The 18,194-nt window shown below is 38.6% G+C and overlaps 3 protein-coding genes across 3 annotated transcripts; 1 reads left to right on the forward strand and 2 right to left on the reverse strand.

Moving 5' to 3' along the window:
* The first annotated feature begins 294 nt into the window (after positions 1–294).
* LOC108360740 (odorant receptor 67d-like) lies at positions 295–1,706 on the forward strand. Its single transcript, XM_017613159.1, has 4 exons — positions 295–1,052; positions 1,140–1,329; positions 1,403–1,558; positions 1,644–1,706. Exons 1-4 carry the CDS (start codon positions 295–297, stop codon positions 1,704–1,706), a joined length of 1,167 nt encoding a protein of 388 aa, XP_017468648.1.
* Positions 1,707–6,629: 4,923 nt separating this feature from the next.
* Positions 6,630–8,029, reverse strand: LOC108360744 (odorant receptor 67d-like). The gene is made up of 4 exons (XM_017613165.1): positions 7,272–8,029; positions 7,001–7,190; positions 6,772–6,927; positions 6,630–6,692 (listed from the first exon to the last, which is right to left on the reverse strand). Exons 1-4 carry the CDS (start codon positions 8,027–8,029, stop codon positions 6,630–6,632), a joined length of 1,167 nt encoding a protein of 388 aa, XP_017468654.1.
* Positions 8,030–11,221: 3,192 nt separating this feature from the next.
* On the reverse strand, positions 11,222–12,643 carry LOC108360745 (odorant receptor 67d-like). Its single transcript, XM_017613166.1, has 4 exons — positions 11,886–12,643; positions 11,604–11,793; positions 11,357–11,512; positions 11,222–11,284 (listed from the first exon to the last, which is right to left on the reverse strand). The coding sequence occupies exons 1-4, from the start codon at positions 12,641–12,643 to the stop codon at positions 11,222–11,224; spliced, it is 1,167 nt and encodes a 388-aa protein (XP_017468655.1).
* Between the last annotated feature and the right edge of the window lie 5,551 nt (positions 12,644–18,194).

Raw genomic sequence — 18,194 nt, forward strand, 5'->3', positions numbered from 1 at the left:
ATTTAGTTATTTAAAAAGCGTTTACTGCTCAAATAGAAATAATTAAAGCGTTTTAAAATTTATGTCGTTTTGCTCTTTTACATGGAATGACCCCGTAGCTTCCTTGTTCTCACACAAATAAAAAATAAATGTAAGCTAATTATTTCCTATGACAACCTAATTGCTTGTTGTGACGGGCTAACTTTTCTTCTCACGCTATAATATGTATGTAAGTACATACTATAAAATACAACATTTTATTTTACGCAATTGTGAAACCACTTTCTAGTGATTCACTTCTTTAGCAACCACAACATGTCTACGAAAGAAATTCGCCCCACAGAATCGTTTGCCAAAATCATCAAGGCTTTTCGCTTTATGTCCGGATTGGTCGGTGCCGATGTCTCCAATGTGAATTACAAGGTCAACATCGTTACCATTATTGTGATACTGTGCATCGGCATTTATTTCATTTTCACTGCCACCACTGTGGCCAGCGTATTTTCAGAGAACTGGACATACTTGTTGGAAGCATCTTGCATGGTCGGCAGCGTTTTGCAGGGCATCACCAAACTTATTTCGGCTATTGTATTCGCCAAGGATATTGCAGCAATGCGCTTGGAGTTAGAGAGTCTCTATAGCGAATATGAAACGAAGGGCGAGGCCTACTGCAAGGCGTTGAACGAGTGTTGTCAGCGTGTATGGCGGGTTATAAAAATGGTCGGGCATATCTATGCTGCTGCGGCATTTGGAATTCTAATTTTGACTGCAATTTTGGTTCTCGCTACCGAACGGCAAGTCTACGTAATGCACTTCTTCATCCCAGGATTGGATGTCGAGACTCGGTTTGGTTATTTGGCTACAATGGCGGTGCATACAGTGGTTTTTCTAGCTGGCGCTTTTGGACTCTTTGCTGGCGATTTATTCTTTTTGCTCTTTTTGGGTCAACCAAGTTTGCTTCTTGATCTATTGGTGTTGAAAGTAAGGGCGCTAAATGAGATATCTAACAAAAAGGATAGAAAATCTGAACGACTATTAATCGATATTATTGAATGGCATCAATATTATACAGAGTAAGCGTAATTTGCGTACATTTGAATTTGGTGTTGTTTGGCGTGTGATCTCTTCTTTTTGGAATTTATATATGTATATTTTTTCAGCTACAATGAGCGCTGCAACCGCTTATTTTATTACATAATCACTATGCAAATTGTCACATCGGGCATCTCAATTATTTGTACTCTCTATATTATTCTTATGGGTGACTGGCCAGGCGCTTATCTGTACATTGTAATCGCCTTTAGCGGACTTTATCTATATTGTATTATTGGCACCAAAATCGAAACGTGCGTAAGTATTAAATAATATGGTCTTGCAAATAATATAGAAATATGTATGCTCTATCTCAATATCATACTTACAGAATCAAGCGTTTTGCGAAGAGCTTTACAATATTAATTGGTATGATTTAGAGGTAAAAAATCAGAAAATGGTTATATTAATTTTGAAGAAGTCACAAAATCCCAGCGAAATTAAAGTTGCCGGTTTCTTGCCGCTTTCGGTACAAACTGCACTTTCGGTAATGATTAGATACGGTTTTAAATGCTTAAAAAGTGTTTGTAACTGATCATCCTTCTTTTCTTTGTACTCCTTCTCATATGCAGATAACAAAAACAATTTATGGCATTTTTACTATGATGCTACGACTTCTGGATGAGAGCCAGTGAAGTGTTTTCTTGTGAGAAATTAATGTATGTACGTATGGTTACCTTTATATTGAAAGGCCATCATAATTCATTTTCTTTACAAATCCCGCACTGTAAAAAAGTCTGCCGACTACTCACTAAAATATATTGCATTTTCAAAATCACTACTGCAGCATAAAATTAGTTACATTCTCTAATAAAAACAGCCTTTGAAAGAAATTCGCAGTAATAGGACTTGATTTTCAACAAAGAAACTAAAATGTTATATAGGACCTTTCTATGTTAAAATAACGATACTTGGGTACGCTTTTCATGAAATTTAAGAAACAATAAAAATATAAAAATACAAAAATTAATTGTAAGTATGTACATTAGAGTGGTCCAATTTGTGTACGGGGAAAAAATATCATCCTAGAAAATGGGGCACCACCTTAGTTTTTTTATACCCGAGCGCACTTGTGCACAAGGGTATATTAATTTTGTTCACATAACGGTTGTTTGTAACAGCCAAAACGATTCGAGATAGATATAGACAAATGTATACATAAATGATCAGGATGAAAAAAGAAATCGATTAAGCCATGTCTGTCTGTCCGTCCGTCTGTCCGTCTGTCCGTGTACACGATAACTCGAGCAAAAATTGAGATATCTCAACGAAATTTGGTATGTAGGTTTCCCTTAATCCAAGGTAGGTTGGTATTGAAAATGGGCGAAATCGGACTTTAACCACGCCCACTTCCCATATAACGGTAATTTCCAGAAATACGAAAACTGCGATATTTTAGTAACTACTGAAGATAATTCACTCAAAATTGATATTTACAATAATTTTTAGACGAAAAATAAGAATATTATAAATTTTTGGAAAATGGGCGTAGCCACGCCCACTTATGGTTACATGTGTATATCTTGGTAACCGCTACACCAATTTCTTCCAAACTTGGCACAGTTGTTGGCCCTGGTACAGCATACCAAATGGCCGAAAATTTTTAAAATCGGACAATAACCACGCCCACATCCCATATAACGGTAATTTAGAGAAATACAAAATCTTCGATAAATCAGTAAATATTGAAGCTAATTTATTCAAAATTGATGCTTGCAACAATTCTTTACCAAGAAATACGTTTATGGTAAAATTTTGGAAAATGGGCGTGGCACCGCCCACTTATGATCACATATAAGTATATCGGTAACCGTTCTACCAATTTGTACCAAACTCGGTATGGTTATTGTACTTGCCACGTGTAAGCAAAACGTTGAAAATTATTGAAATCGGACTAAAATAACGGCCGATTCTCATATAACGGTAAATTTAAGAAATGCTTGAAACTCCAATATTTCGAAATTGAAGGACGCTAATTTGCTCAAAATTGATACACCTCGGCTTACCATCGAGCGGAAGGTTTCGGAAGGGTGAAAAAAACATATATTTAATACTTGCGCCGGGTATTTAATGTTCGGCTCCGCCCGAACTTAGACTTTCTTACTTGTTACTTTTGATATTTGTAATATCTATACCAACTTTAAATTTTCTACTATAACCAATTCAATGGCCTTGAAATGCACTACTGCATCGCTGTGAAACTGGCAGAAATATTGGTGATTTTTATAAAAAGCTACTGTTGCCATGACAACTGAAGCTTGTGATATATTTTTCGATAATTTAAATTAGAAATCTTCTTAGGTTGCTTAACCAATTGTTTGATTTATTTATGTACACAATACTTCTAGAGTAAAATATGAGCATCATCAGCATCCACTAAATTTATACTTAGAAACGTAAAGTTTGGTACCTCTTTCGAAAAAAGGAAAAATTTTGGAAGGTGCCCCAAACCCTAGCTCGGAAAAATTTTATTTGGACCACTCTAATGTACATTAGAGTGCAACACCTTACAAGCAAGTATTTTTGCAAGGTAATTTCGATAAGGTTCATCTCCTCGATACAGGAATATTGATATATCCTAGTTTAAGATCCGATTGTAAATGCCGAACATAGTATGTAAATCGAAAAAGTGTAAAATGGCAACCCCTCTGTTCAAAAAAATAAATAAAAAAATTTCTATCCTATTTCGAATAATTGAAATTATATTTTGGTAAAAAATTTAATCTTTGGCTCGACTGCAGTATATTTCAGGCGGATATCTTAGCCTTATAGAAAGCTGCTAGTTGTATACCCTGTAGTAAGTCTTTCGCAAAAAACCAAAAGAATTGTTATCTAGTGAGGAAAATTGACGAGTAAGAGCCAGTTCTATGTAATGACTTGGGTTTTACGTGGCCAAGGCCTGTTGTTTCGGCGATCTAACCTTGTTTAGGTGGGCGACATCTCTTAAACGTTATTCATCCATGGGAGAAGATCTCCTCGGCATTCTTCTGCTTAGGGCTGGCATCGAGTTAAACTCTGTACCAGAAACCTACACCGGCTGCGTAAGTTAGAGACATTCTGCTCAGTGTGTCAGCCAGCCTTGGCAGGTGCCACTTAAGTGCATGTTCAGAACTGTGCACCACGCGAGATTAGACGAGAAACTACGTAGGCCCTTGTTGTGCTGTAGCACCCCCTCCATCAGCAAACACACTAGCCGAGCACCTACGTCAACTTTATCAAAGCTGATTGGAACGGCCTCGCGGAACTTATTGAAAGCACCCTATCAGTCCTTTACATACCAACCGACGTTGAAATAGGTGAGCGTAAGTTCCGCAGGATGCATTTCAGACAGCCGACCGAATTTTCCAGATAAAGCGGCTGTACTAGCAACCTTCGTCAGGCCGATCACGAAAATACCCACATAACGCACATAAGCGGAAGAAGTGGAAAGTACATCTGAGGACTTGTAACTTCACGTCTGGTGTGAGTAAGTTTTGGTCAGCCGTGAGGTCACTGTCCAACCTGACGAAGAACAGCGACAGAGTGGAAATCTCTTTCGGTAACCGCGCTTCGTCGGAGCTGGAGCGATACGAGAACTATTTCAGCCAACAGTTAACGTTGCATCCTCCGGTGGACAAAGCCAAACGCGAGTGACCAGAAGGCTACTCAACCTGCCAACACCCAGTGCGCCTCTTGCTTTTACCAGCGGTCAGGTTCGGGTAGCCATCGGGAAAGCGAAAGCCTCCAAAGCCATAGGACCCGACAGAATATGGATGTTGATGCTAAAAAAATTTGGTCCTGCGGGAATAGATTACCTCACCAAGTTGTTTCAATCTGTCCATAGCCACTTTCACCATTCCGGACATCTTGAAAATGGGGAGAGGGCCCCCCTATTTAAATCGGCCAGCAAAGGAGTCTTATCGTCCACAAAACACTGATTTCCGTGGTAGCGAAGATACTTACAGCTTTGCTACCAACGCACTAAACGAACCACCTGACTACAGCGAGGCATCAGCATGGACTCCGTAAAGTGCACTGCACAACAATAGCACTTAATGACATAAACCCTTAGATAACTCGTGGCTTGAAACCGCCCCTGTGACACAAGAATCCTGGTAGCATTGGATGTGTCAAAGTCATTTGACATCGTCACCCAATCCAAGCTACTAGAAGACGTTGAGGCTTTCTCTCTCCCAAAGGGACTCAAACGATGGTAAGCGAATTATCTGGGTGGTCGACATTCGTCAGTATATTTTCAGAGACAAAACCAGCAAACCAAAGAAAATTAAACAGTGGGTTCCACAGGGCGGTGTCCTTTCCCGCCGCTACTTAACTATTATATGTATTTCAAAGCTCCCTCAATCACCAGACGGAGTCTCTATTGTCTCTTATGCTGACGACTGCTCGAGATTGTCATCCGGAGTTGGAAATAGTCATTTTTGCTCGAAAGTAAACAGTCACTTTTTCGAACTTTCTCGCTTCTTCACTGCAAAATCATCAGCAACACTTTTCACCACCTGGAGGAAGGAGGTCGGCCTACAGTTGAGAATTCACTACGACGACAAACCAATTGCGACTGTGAACAACCCCAAAATACTCGGAGTTACCTTCGACTGTCTGTTCTCTTTCTTGTCAATAGAATCAACAAGGTCCTGTTGTTGTTGTTGTTGTTGTCGTTGTCGTTGTATACAAATTCACCACTGAGTTCTGGGGAATTATGCTGGAGTAACAGTCCTTGGCCAGATATTCATCTGGATCGTTCCCGTTACATAGACCCTACTTTCGTGGGAACGAACAAGGTTCTCAGGTCGTTAGCTGTCAGCACCAGGGGCAAAGGCAAAGAAACGTTGTTGGCAACATACAAGGCTATTGCAATTGCAATTTGCAGCGCCAGTGTGGTCGCCGGGGACTAACAGGAGGCAGTAGATGAAGCTACATAGATAGCTGCCAAAGCACGAAACTCCGCACCGCTACGGGATGGCTTATGATGACACCTGAGCACCGTCAGAACGACGTGGTCCAAGCGCTCCCCGTCATGGGGCACAACACTATGACATGTCAGCAGTTCCTAGTAAGGTTATGCAGAGTCCTCGCTTAGACACGTCAGAAGGCGTCTATGTATATGAACTTACGGACGGAATCCAGAGATTCATAAAACAGAATTTGGAACCGACAGCATGCCTGATAAACCCCTAACGCTCCTCTTCCTCTGTTCCAACCCAGTCGGATTGGAAGTATTCTTGGTCTTCCCGTTAGTTGAGCTTGATGACAATAGTTGTAGTAAACGACAACCTGGTCTTGGCAGGGCTAAAAAGAGCAGCTACAACAACAACAATAACCGTGATATCATTAACGAATTTACTACAATTTCCAAAGCCAATCAAATTCCGATCCTTGCTTTGGTGATCAGCTTTATTAAAATGGCATTGACGAAATTAACCTTCAGGAATCACCAATAAGGTTACTTCTTTAAATATTCTATGAACAGTCGAGCTTGAAGCCTCACTGAAAAATTATTACTATAAACATTGTATGGTGATTTTTTTTTTAACAACTCAATTTTATTTAGTTTCTTTGCTTCATTGTTCCTCGTCCAAGAATCCCAGCATCATAGTGAATATACCATAAATGGACTTTGTAATCTGAAATGTAAAATAAAATTGTTAAAAAGTAGTAATCGCCATTTAAAAAATACATATTAATAATTGCTTTCTCCATTACCGAGAGTGCAGTTTGTACCGAAAGTGGTAGAACTCCGCCAATTTTAATTTCACTGGGATTTTGTGACTTCTTCAAAACAAATACCAGCATTTTCTGATGTTTCACCTGCAAATCATACCAATTTATGTTGTACAGTTCCTCACAAAATGCATGGTTCTAGGGAGAAATAAATACAGTTTTTAAATATATGAATGTCTGCACACTAGGCCGGTTCTGTTCGCAAACTCACACAAGTTTCGATTTTTGTGCCAATAATACAGTATAGATAAAGCCCACAAAATGCTACCAAAATGTACAAGTATGCACCAGGCCAATCACCCATTAGCACAATATACATGGTGCAAATAATTGAGATGCCCGATGTAACGATTTGCATAGTTATTATATAGTAGAATATACCGTTGCAACGCTCATTGTAACTAAAAAAAAAAATGTAAGAAGAAAAAAAAAATCGCTAAACCACACCCAAGTTTGCTGAAATTGCAAAACAACAGCCTTACTCTGTGTAGTATTGATGCCACTCAATTATATCGATCAATAGCCTTTCAGTGGTTTTGCAATTTTTGGCAGAAGCCTCATTTAGGGCGTTCACTTTCAACACTAAAATGTCGCGAAACAATTCTGGCTGCCCCAAGTAGATCAGAAAGAATAAATCGCCAGCAAATAGTCCAAAAGCGCCAGCTAGAAAAACCACTGTATGCACCGCCATTGTAGCCAAATAACCAAATTGCGTCTCAACATCCAATCCTGGGATGAAGAAGTGCATTACATAGACTTGCCGTTCGGTAGCGACAACCAGAATGATGGTCAAAGTTAGAATTCCAAATACGGTAGCAGCATAGAGATGTCCGACCATTTTTATAACTCGCCAAACACGCTCACAACACTCCTCCAAGGCCTTGCAATAGGCCTCGCCCTTCGTTTCGTGTTCCCGATAAAATGCTTCTAACTCCACGCGCACTCCTGAAAGTCCTTTGGTGTAGGCGATGCCCGAAATAAGTTTGGTGATGCCTTGCAATACGCTGCCGACCATACAAGATGCTTCCAGCAAGTATTTCCAGTTTTCCGAAAATACGCTAGCCACAGTGGTGGCGGTGAAGATGAAATAAATGCTGATGCACAGTATCACAATAACGGTAATAATGTTGACCCTATAATGTTCATCAGAGATATCAGCGCCGACCACACCGGAAACGAAGCGAGCCATTTTAATGATTTTCGCAAACGATTGCGACGGCCGCATTTTTTTAACGCTCATGGCTAGTCGACTTTAAATATAACAAAAAAAAGTTGAAACTTGCACCTCGATTGCACCTTGTGATTTATGTAATAGTATGCTCCTACATATATATTATAGTTATATCCTTGAACTGAGTTCGCTTGTCAAAACAAGTAATTTACTCGTCACGTGCAATAATTGCTACGCACTTAATAATCCCTAGCTGACAACGTGAGAATATTTTGCACATCAAATGTGGTATAAATTACATGTGTTAGTTTTAACACCGAGACTTCACTTAGTAGAAAATTTTCATGTATGATTCAATTAGTGTGATACCTAGTTTACAGCGGTATTAATTTGCTCCATAATGGGTATCGTAGCGATTGAAACACATACATATGAAATGTGAATACATATTGTAGGAAGACCTACTGTGATTATATATTTTTTGGAACCTAGTCTCAATATGCTGTAGACATATTTCAGGCATCTCGTTATGAGAAGAAACAGAGAGGACTAAAGATGCGGTGTAGAAAATATCATTTGGAGAAAAACTTGACTTGGCATTTGTTGGCACAGAAAATAAATGACTCACCGTGTTTTATTGAACTCGGCTAAAGTCGCTTGGGTGGCTCCAGCGCCGCTGGCAGACAGGAAAGCGGCTCGAAAATTCTATCAGAAAATAAGGCAGCAATGAAATAGTTTCAAGACCAGAGCTGGTTCCTATAGAGACGAAGATGGAAATTTTGTAACAGATGCCCAGAGTGCACGTGAGATATGGAGGGAAAACTTCTCAATGCTTTTGAATGTCGACATGGGCGGCACGTTTGATGATCCGCACCAATGTAAAGGATCGATTGTCACGCGTCTACACTCGACCTGTACGAGGTGAGAACAACCATAAGGTGGCTTAAAAACAACAAGGTCCCCGGAGCCAAAGGTATACCAGAGCTGGTGGCAGGCATGTATCAGCTGTTAAGCTGAATTTAGTCTTATGAATACATACATAGCAATAAGCTTTCTTAAAATTGTTGTCGACGATACTGTGTGAAATACTGAATCACCGCTTGAAAAAATTGCTTGGATTATATCAGTGTGGCTTCAGACCTGATAGATAGATAGATAAGGCACTGCGACCAGTAGGTCTATTGTGCCCTTAGCTCATCACCACACCACAGCTAACCCTTGAGACTAAATAAATGACAAAATACATTTGCGTATGTGACGAAAACTATAACTATATAGGGGAGCGAAGTTTATTATGGACCACATAAGGAAAATTTCTGTAGAAAAAAAAAATCTGAATTTTTGCTAATTTTTAGTGGATAACCCAGCCCATCAAATATAAAAAAAGAATTTGGTACGGCAAATGTTATAGCTTTTATTGATAGACTTTTTTGTGCTGATTGCGAATCCGTAAGCGAACACATCAGCTTTAGATTTTGAAAAAAATAAGGACAAAGTGTCAACAAATCACGTTTTTTACAATATTTTACAATAGTACCTTCCTGGTTTAAATTAAAGCTAGAACTCTCGACTACTATCTCTGAGAGTACCATTCCTGCAACTTGACTCGATGGTCACTTAGTCATATGTTATATACATTTATTTGTTTTTGTTTTATTTAAAAAAAAAAAAAAAAATAGGAAGAAGTTGAATCAAATTTTTGAACGTTTACTATAGGTTCAAAAAGGAGTGGTACACAAACTGTACATTGAATTCTTGTTCAAAAAGATGTCATTCTCATGATTTCAGAAAATTAAAAAAATCTACGTTTCAAAAACTTAATAATAAGCATTCAAAATCTAAAAAAAAAATACATTTTTAGAATAAAAACGTGTATTGTGCAAATATAGGACTTGACATAAAACGTACGTTTCATAAAACGTAAATTTCATAAAGTGCACGCAATCCTTTCATCGAAAGGGGTCAAAATCCAATGCATACTATAATATCTTTTCAAACTCTATATTTGACTGCCATTTTTTATATACATACATACATACTTATTTATTGGCTTCCCTTGACAGAGTTCATTTGTTTTTGAATCGCTATTTGTTAACCACCAAATGAAAATCTTCGAAAAGGACGGAAAGGATGGAAAAACTTGCACAAATTATACCGATACTTTAAATATTACTCACACTTTTTGGTTCCAAAATTTCAATTTACTCGCTGAAAATTAAATTCAAGAAAAGTCAATTTCAATTCATTTAAATTTTTCAATAACTTTGCTTCTAACTTAACTGTTAAACATTAAAAAACAAGCGTGCAGTACGTTACAAACGTATTCAAAGGTAATTTTCGAACATATTTTTAAATACATAAATATTAATTCGTTCCTCAAGTTTTCTTTTCTAAGAGAAAGAGAGAAAAACCAAAAGTACTAGAACGCTTTTCGGGTAAAAATTGGTAAAAATATCAAATACAGCGTGGATGCCATTTTTTGATTACATATATATATATTGAATACGGTGAAAATGCAGATGCGCTTTTTTTTTTGCTTATTCAACTTACAATTCGCTGATAGTTTGACCATTTACCAGTTTTTACCAGCAAAGATTCTTCAACTCAAATCAAATCTTGCAACTTCTGACAAGGAGAGGATCGATTTTACTTACCCATTTTCCCCATTCTTTGCCAGAGAACGGAGTACGGGAATGCTTTCTGGTAAATTCCTGTAAACTCTTGCAACTTCTTGCATTGGTAATCGATAGTTTCAACAAGTATATCGAATACTATCGATGGTCAGACTATCGATAGTTTTGCTGCTCTAGCCCCTCATAACTACACATACATATATATATATATATCTGGCATAATTCCTTACAAGCTTAATTAAATACGATAAGCAAACGATAGCGTTTACTGCATACACCGATGGGAATTTTGATATTGATTATAATAGATATTAACCAGAAGATGGTAAAATTCTAGAATGCAACTTGTACATTTATCAGTTACGATGACGATACAAATTTCGATAACAACATCGATAAAAAAATATAAAGTATCGATAAATATATCGTTGCTCATATAGAATACTAAAATAAACAAATCTTCAAAAAATGTCAATTAGGGTCTTTTGCATAGCTGACTATTACAGATTTAGCTGACTATTTAGATTTAGATAGTACATAGTATGCATTGCATATACATATGAACAAAAGTATGTATGTATGTATGTGCATATACCATTTATAATTTTGTTTTATATGGGCTTCCCCTTCACTGTTCTTCATCCAAAAAACCCAACATCATTGTAAATATTCCATAAATTGATTTAGTTATCTGCAAAAAAAGGCATAAGAAGATTTACATACTTGGCCAAGCAAACATTTGTTAAATATACTACATTCTTACCGAAAGTGCTGTTTGCACAGAGAGCGGCAGGACGCCACCAATTTTAATTTCACTAGGATTTTGTGACCTCATCAATATGAATATAATCATTTTCTGATTTTTCACTTCCAAATCGTACCAATTGATATTGTAAAGTTCCTCATAAAATGCATGATTCTAGGATAAATCGAAAAAATCGCAAACGTTTACTATTTAAGAACTAAAGTTGACTTAAAATTTGTACACAGCACTCTCCTTTTTTGCTTACACAAGTTTCGATTTTCGTGCCAATAATACAGTATAGATAAAGTCCACAAAATGCTACCAAAATGTACAGGTATGCACCAGGCCAATCTCCCAAAAGTAGAATATAAAGAGTACAAATAATTGAGATGCCCGATGTAACGATTTGCATAGTTATTATGTAGTAGAATACATAGTTACAACGCTCATTGTAGCTAAAAAAAAAATATACCAGTATTTTAGCGACAAAAGAAAAAAATTTTACGTTTCACACCAAATTGCAAAAAAAAAAAAAATGTGTGCTTACTCGGTATAGTATTGATGCCATTCAATAATATCGATTAATAGCTTTTCAGCCGTTTTACTTTTTTCAGCAGCAGCCTCATTTAGTGCTTTGACTTTCAGTACCAAAAAGTCACGAAATAATTCCGGTTGTCCCAAATATATAAGAAAAAATAAATCGCCAGCAAATAGACCGAAAATGCCAGCTAGAAAAACCACTGTATGCACCGCCATTGTAGCCAAATAGCCAAATTGCGTTCCAACATCCAAGCCGGGTATGAAAAAGTGCATTACGTAGACTTGCTTCTCAGTTACAATGACCAGAATGGCAGTTAAAAGTAGTATGCCCACTGCTGTAGCAGCATAAATGTTTCCAACCATTTTTATGACCTGCCATACACGTTCACAACACTCCTGCAAGGCCTTGCAATAGGCCTCGCCCTTCGTTTCGTGTTCCCGATAAAATGCCTCTAATTCCAAGCGCATTCCGCTGACCTGTTTGGTGAATACGATGCCCGAAATAAGTTTGGTGATGCCCTGCAAAACGCTGCCCACCATGCAGGATGCCTCCAGCAGGTATGTCCAGTTCTCCGAAAATACATTGGCCACAGTTGTGGCAGTGAATATGAAATAAATGCTAATACATATTATCACTATGATCGTAATAATATTGACCCTATAATTCTCAGAAGCCACATCAGCACCGACCAATCCGGAAACGAAGCGCGCCATTTTTATGATTTTTGCAAACGATTGAGATGGTTGAGGTTTTTTAACAACCATGTTTTACTAGTTTTTTTTTTTTTGTAATGTTAACGAATATATGTATGTATGTCTGACTCGCAATTCTTTCTATTTAGGTTGTGATTCAAAAGCGATATCCAACATTGTATTTATACCCACGAACTTGAGTTTGCTCGTCAAAACAAGCAATCAAGTATTAATTGTTCCTTTGACAGCGTGGGATTATTTTACACTTTTGCCGAGGTGTGTTGCGATGACTCTTGTAGGTAGATATCCATAAATAAACACTTAAAAAATATTGAATATTATTGCTAGGCTTGTTCTTTTCCCGCTTTCAACTTCGATAGGTGAGAGCATGATGAAATTATACCAGGTGAGGAAATAAGAGTGAGAAAGAAGATTTTTTGTCTTGATTTGATTCTTCATTGAAAATTTGCCTTCAAAATGTCGTATAAAAGTGAAAGTACATACTAGAGATGGGCGCGGGACAGCGGGACCCGCGGGACCCACGGTACTGATTTAAAATTGGCCGGGATGGGCGGTATCGGGAAGATCTGTAAAAATATGGCGGGCGGGACGGGACTAAAATCCTTTCCCGACACTCCCGATAAAACCGCAACCCCCGCAAATTCACAAAATCTTCCTTAAAAACGATGTTTGAAATATGCCCTTTTAATGTTTTATTGAGGCGAAAAAGAAAAAAAAATTATAGGAAGATGCCAGATCTTTCATTATTATTTAAAATTAATATGAAAGACATGACCATTTTTGTGAACCTTCGATCGGTTTGTAAACCTCACCACACATGTTGAAATCTCAACCGCTCGTTTCAATTTGTTGTCCGTGTGTAGCCTGCTTTAGAGATAGATATCGGGACCCACGGGACCCGCAGTACAATTCTGAAAAATGTTGGGATGGGCGGGTTCGGCACTTAAAAATCGAATTTCGGGATGGGCGGGGTCGGGATTAAATATTTAGTCCCGTACCCATCTCAACTTCGCAGTGTCGTGGGTGCATCCTTTGAGCAGCAGGCTCGCTCTTCGGTGCTTCGAGTGGCGGATCGACAGCTAGGGTAAGCTCAGTGGTGGCTTTATTATTACCCCTGTTGAGCACTCTCTAGCTCCCGATCCCGATCCCCACGTTCTGAACTTCCTCATGACCAAGAATACTGTCCTCGTAAATATTTGATGGCTCCGCAAAGTAGCCACAATATACCCTGGGGATGAGTAAATCAGTGCCATTGGTTACCACAATCTCCGCGGACTTCCAGGGTTTTAAAATTGGCGCAACCTTACCTAGGCACTACAGCGTTTCCGCGTTTCACTAAGCGGCTCCTTTTGTTTTTGCTGTTAGTCAACAACACCAGTTCAAGATTTTCTTTTGAGCATCGTTTTACTGACTGGAGTACCAGTCTCCTCTGGCTGTGGCGATAGAAGTGCTTCTGTTCATCTGTAGGGATCTGGATGTAAATAATTGCCATTTGAACCGGCGTGCAGGTTGGCCATATTGACATCTATGGTCGCCCGGTTGCTGAGAAGGCCATTAGGACCGAACTCCATATCGTATATTACAAAATCTTCCCAGTTTAATTGAGCGCTTTGGTCGTTTTGGTTCGCAACCAATTCGTCCGCTGCGATGGTCATTTGTTCAACAATCATGTTAGGCATCAAGTGCATCTCTGAGACTGCTGACTGTTGCGCACTCTTAGAAGGTACAGAGATTTGAACATTTTCTTTTTCTTAATATATAGGGTCTTATTTCATAGAATCCCACGAGTAAGGTGCCTGTGACTCAAGTACACTGTTGACAGACATACTAACGTAGTACCAGTCAGTCCGTACCAGTGACCCCTGGACTTATGGATTTTATCGTTTTATGGTTTTTCTCTCTATATCCGTCATATTCAGTCAAAAGCACGGCCACCTCTCGCAGAATGTGACTCTTCGCCATTCTAAATAATACAGTTAAATATTAGACGCAGACATCACCTGCTGCCAAATGAAATTGGCACTCAGTGACGAAGTCCTTATGAAAATAATTTGAAAAAACAGCAGTGTGCGTTTGAAGAAATAAGATTTCATCTGCTGTAAACACTGCCAGACATTGCGGAAACTCCTAAATCTTTAATACTATGTGTATCACTACCATTTTATCACTGTGATCAGCACAGCTGATGCTGCTGCTGCTGATACATCTCGAATTACAAAATCAATCCGTTTTTATTTCAAACAAGATTTTACTACCCGCCACAACCGTACACAGAGTGCATATCCTCTTTGTTCTACATACATACTTAAATGTGCTTATTGGTTTCTCCTTTTACAGTAGAACGTGCCAATATTCTTCTACTTTGCGCACGCTATCCTTACGTTGATCGACTTCAACTAAGGATTGCGTCATACGTCATGCCTTAGAGTCTAGCTACGCATTTATGACGGCTCGGGCTGATAGTCATTTGAGTAGTTGAAAAAAAAACCACAGCTGGAATGTTGAATTCGTACTCATATCTATGTAAAGTCTACACCAGAGATATGCATTTACCTATTACCCAATTACTTATTCATGCACATACATGCACGTGCATATGTATGTATAAATATCTGGGTTTCGCGAAAAGCTGCAAATGTTGTCAAATCAGAAAAACAAACTCTAATAGAATATGTGAGCAGTGTTGGAGGGCGTGACAGTTGGCAAGATGTTTAAAATTATAGATGTATTGCTAAGCAGGGAAGGCGTGCATAAAGGTGCCGGGGATTGATGGTGGGCGTTATGCGAGTGCGAGCAGCTGAAAAGTCGCCTATGTATGTAGATTTAAAAATGGAAAATTAAAGATGCTACTATTTGCGCATTCAATTCCCATTCACACAGAATCCTTATTTTTAATTTGGCAAAAAAAACTCCTCGAGTACTTAAACGGCCTCAAGCTCCATACAACTGGTTAATTGTATTATATTTTAAGGAATCTTTCGTGATTTTCCAGGATTTTCGTTAGTTGAGGTCGCGAGTATAAAAAAAAACTCCTCGAGTACTTGAACGGCCTCAAGCTCCATAAAATGGTTAATTGTATTATATTTTAAGGAATCTTTCGTGATTTTCCAGGAATTTCGGTGATCCCGGAACTTATTGGATTTTTTTTTATTTTAATGAAAATTGTATTCGGTAAAACCATGTTAAAAATACTATAAGATTGTGAAGCGATTTTGGCCGAGTTCAAAAAAGCACTCCAATTCGCTTATCTTCTGTGCCAACTGATGCCAATTGGCAATGTCAAATTTGAAAAAATTTAGAAAAAATGCCAGCGGGAATAATGACAAGATGACCGAAAAGGTTTCGGGTCCAGAAATTTTAGGATCAGGGGAGGTGCTTAAGACAATAAGCAGCATCAAACGTCGTATTTTGCGTAAGTAGGTAGGTTCTAATAGAACAAGCTAACATAAACACAATGAATTCTACTGTCTCGGGTTTTGTATTTTTATTTTTCGAAGCATATTTGCATACTATTTCGTTCCAAACGGTGTATTGAGCTAACAATAATTTTTATTTTTAGGCTACACGCCCATTCACTCGGAGACATAGTGGTCCATCATGAGTGTCCTCTGCGAATGAGTGCTAGGAGGAGGCACGCTTACATAACTGAAATTCCTTTTATAAAAAGAAAAAACTAATAATCAAGGCATCAATCTCCTGAACCATTTTCAAACACAAATAAAACTAACAAGGTCTAAAATATCTTTTCCAGGTTGTCGAAGAAGTCTGATCCCTGGCGTTTGAGGCGCTTCAATGGCAGCTTTGGCAGATAGAACTAGATCGTTCGTTTGAGGTCTTCCGTTTTATTTGCTTTAAACCGTGGAATTTCGGCCTTGAGAGCAGAAATCATCTCGCTTGGTCACTAAAGGTTGGCTGTATACAGTTATCTGCCTAGCCTTTTGGTATCTCAGAATAATTTCAGACTACTTCATCAGCTGTTTCCTTTCCTTCGATATTGCTTTGTCCGGAAACCCAGCAAAGATGGACCGTGAAATAGCCCATTGATGACAACGCTGCACGTCATCAGATTGGATCTCATTGCTTTCAAATCTGCTTGGCTTTCGACGAAGCCAGCGACTTTTCCGATTAAAACCATACTGAGTGATATGCAGGACTTCCGAACAGAGGCTGGCGCCGTTTCCCAGTTCCATCTTTGAACTATCAGTGAAGATTAAATTTGGATTCTATTAAGCCGGCCTCTTTTTATTCCAACCAGCATCGCCGCGTGTTCGAAGTTGGTTGATTTCCACATAATGGCTTCTGAGGGCTAGACCATCAACGAAAATGGGCATCGCTGGCAAGTAAAAGATCAATGTGAAACTCATCGTGAGATTAGGTGAATGCATCCAGTAGCTAAGTTGGCTTACACATCATTTTTGGAAGCACAACACGCAAATTGTTCACAGAAAGCGTTAACTCGGTAAAAACAAACGGGGGAAGATTCAATCGCCCTCACTGGTGTCTCGCGTGAGCTGGCTTTGTCTTTTTCTTGTTAGTTTAGTAACAAAACAATTTTGGGTCCAAGTATATTTTGCTATTCTGAGAATGATGTTGTTGTAATTTTTATTGACGTTGTCGTCGTTTGGCTTAGTGAGTTAAATATGTTGAGCCGCCCTGCTCTGGACTCTTTTTAACTCGCTCCATCACAATTATTTCTAAATTCAGTGTGGAGTCCAGAAAAATACCTGCATACATACTCGAATGCATTTCACTTTGGAGGAGAGATTAAAAGTAGTTCCCTTTAATATCGGCAGAGAAAATCCCAAAAATTTTATATTTCTAGGAACAAGGCCAGTTTTGTTTTATAGGGATTAACCCTTAAGCCATCCCATTCAAGGCTACCTGAACCATGTAAACAGGTGGGCAGCTAACTGCGGGCTCGCAGTAAATCCCAGCAAGACGCAACTGGACTTGTTTACCGGGAAGTACAAGATACCCGTTGTGGCTCTAACAGGGGTGTCTGTCTGCAGCTCTCAGACAGAGTCAAGTACCTGGGCGGCCATCAGTGCCCTGAACGCTTCGATGGTGCGCTTGAAACGACCCTTCTGTCGATCGCGTCGTACCAGTGACATCGCGGGAAACTGCGTGACTGATGACCTGGCTGATTACTGACTTTATTGAAGTCGCCTTTAATGTCCAGGTGAGCAAACTGAAATTTTATGGGTCAGTAGTGTTGTGATTTTTATTTGAAATTAGCGTTTTTAAATCTACGCCTGATACTTCCGACCACATTCACCATCCCCATAACGAAAAAATAATAACTTTAAAATATTTTCTGAATATCAGCGCTTGGCACGTGACAACGCTGGAACATCAATGCAAGGTGTTACTGACCCAAAAAAAAAGAAACAAAAGCAAAATGTGTAACAACAAATAAAGAAGCCTTAACATAAAAAATCAGCTCTCCTCAATCTTTAAAAGCAAAAAAGAAAAAACAAAAACACTGGCTGGTAGAAGATGAATGAATCCAAACCGAAGATGGCAAATATTCATATTTTCAACACAAACAAACCAGCAGACACATATGTACATACATACATACATACATATGTAAACGATTCAT

The sequence above is a fragment of the Rhagoletis zephyria genome, unplaced genomic scaffold (assembly GCF_001687245.7).
Source record: "Rhagoletis zephyria isolate East Lansing unplaced genomic scaffold, Rhagoletis_zephyria_1.1 Rzeph_scaffold_00618, whole genome shotgun sequence".
NCBI classification, from domain to species: domain Eukaryota; kingdom Metazoa; phylum Arthropoda; class Insecta; order Diptera; family Tephritidae; genus Rhagoletis; species Rhagoletis zephyria.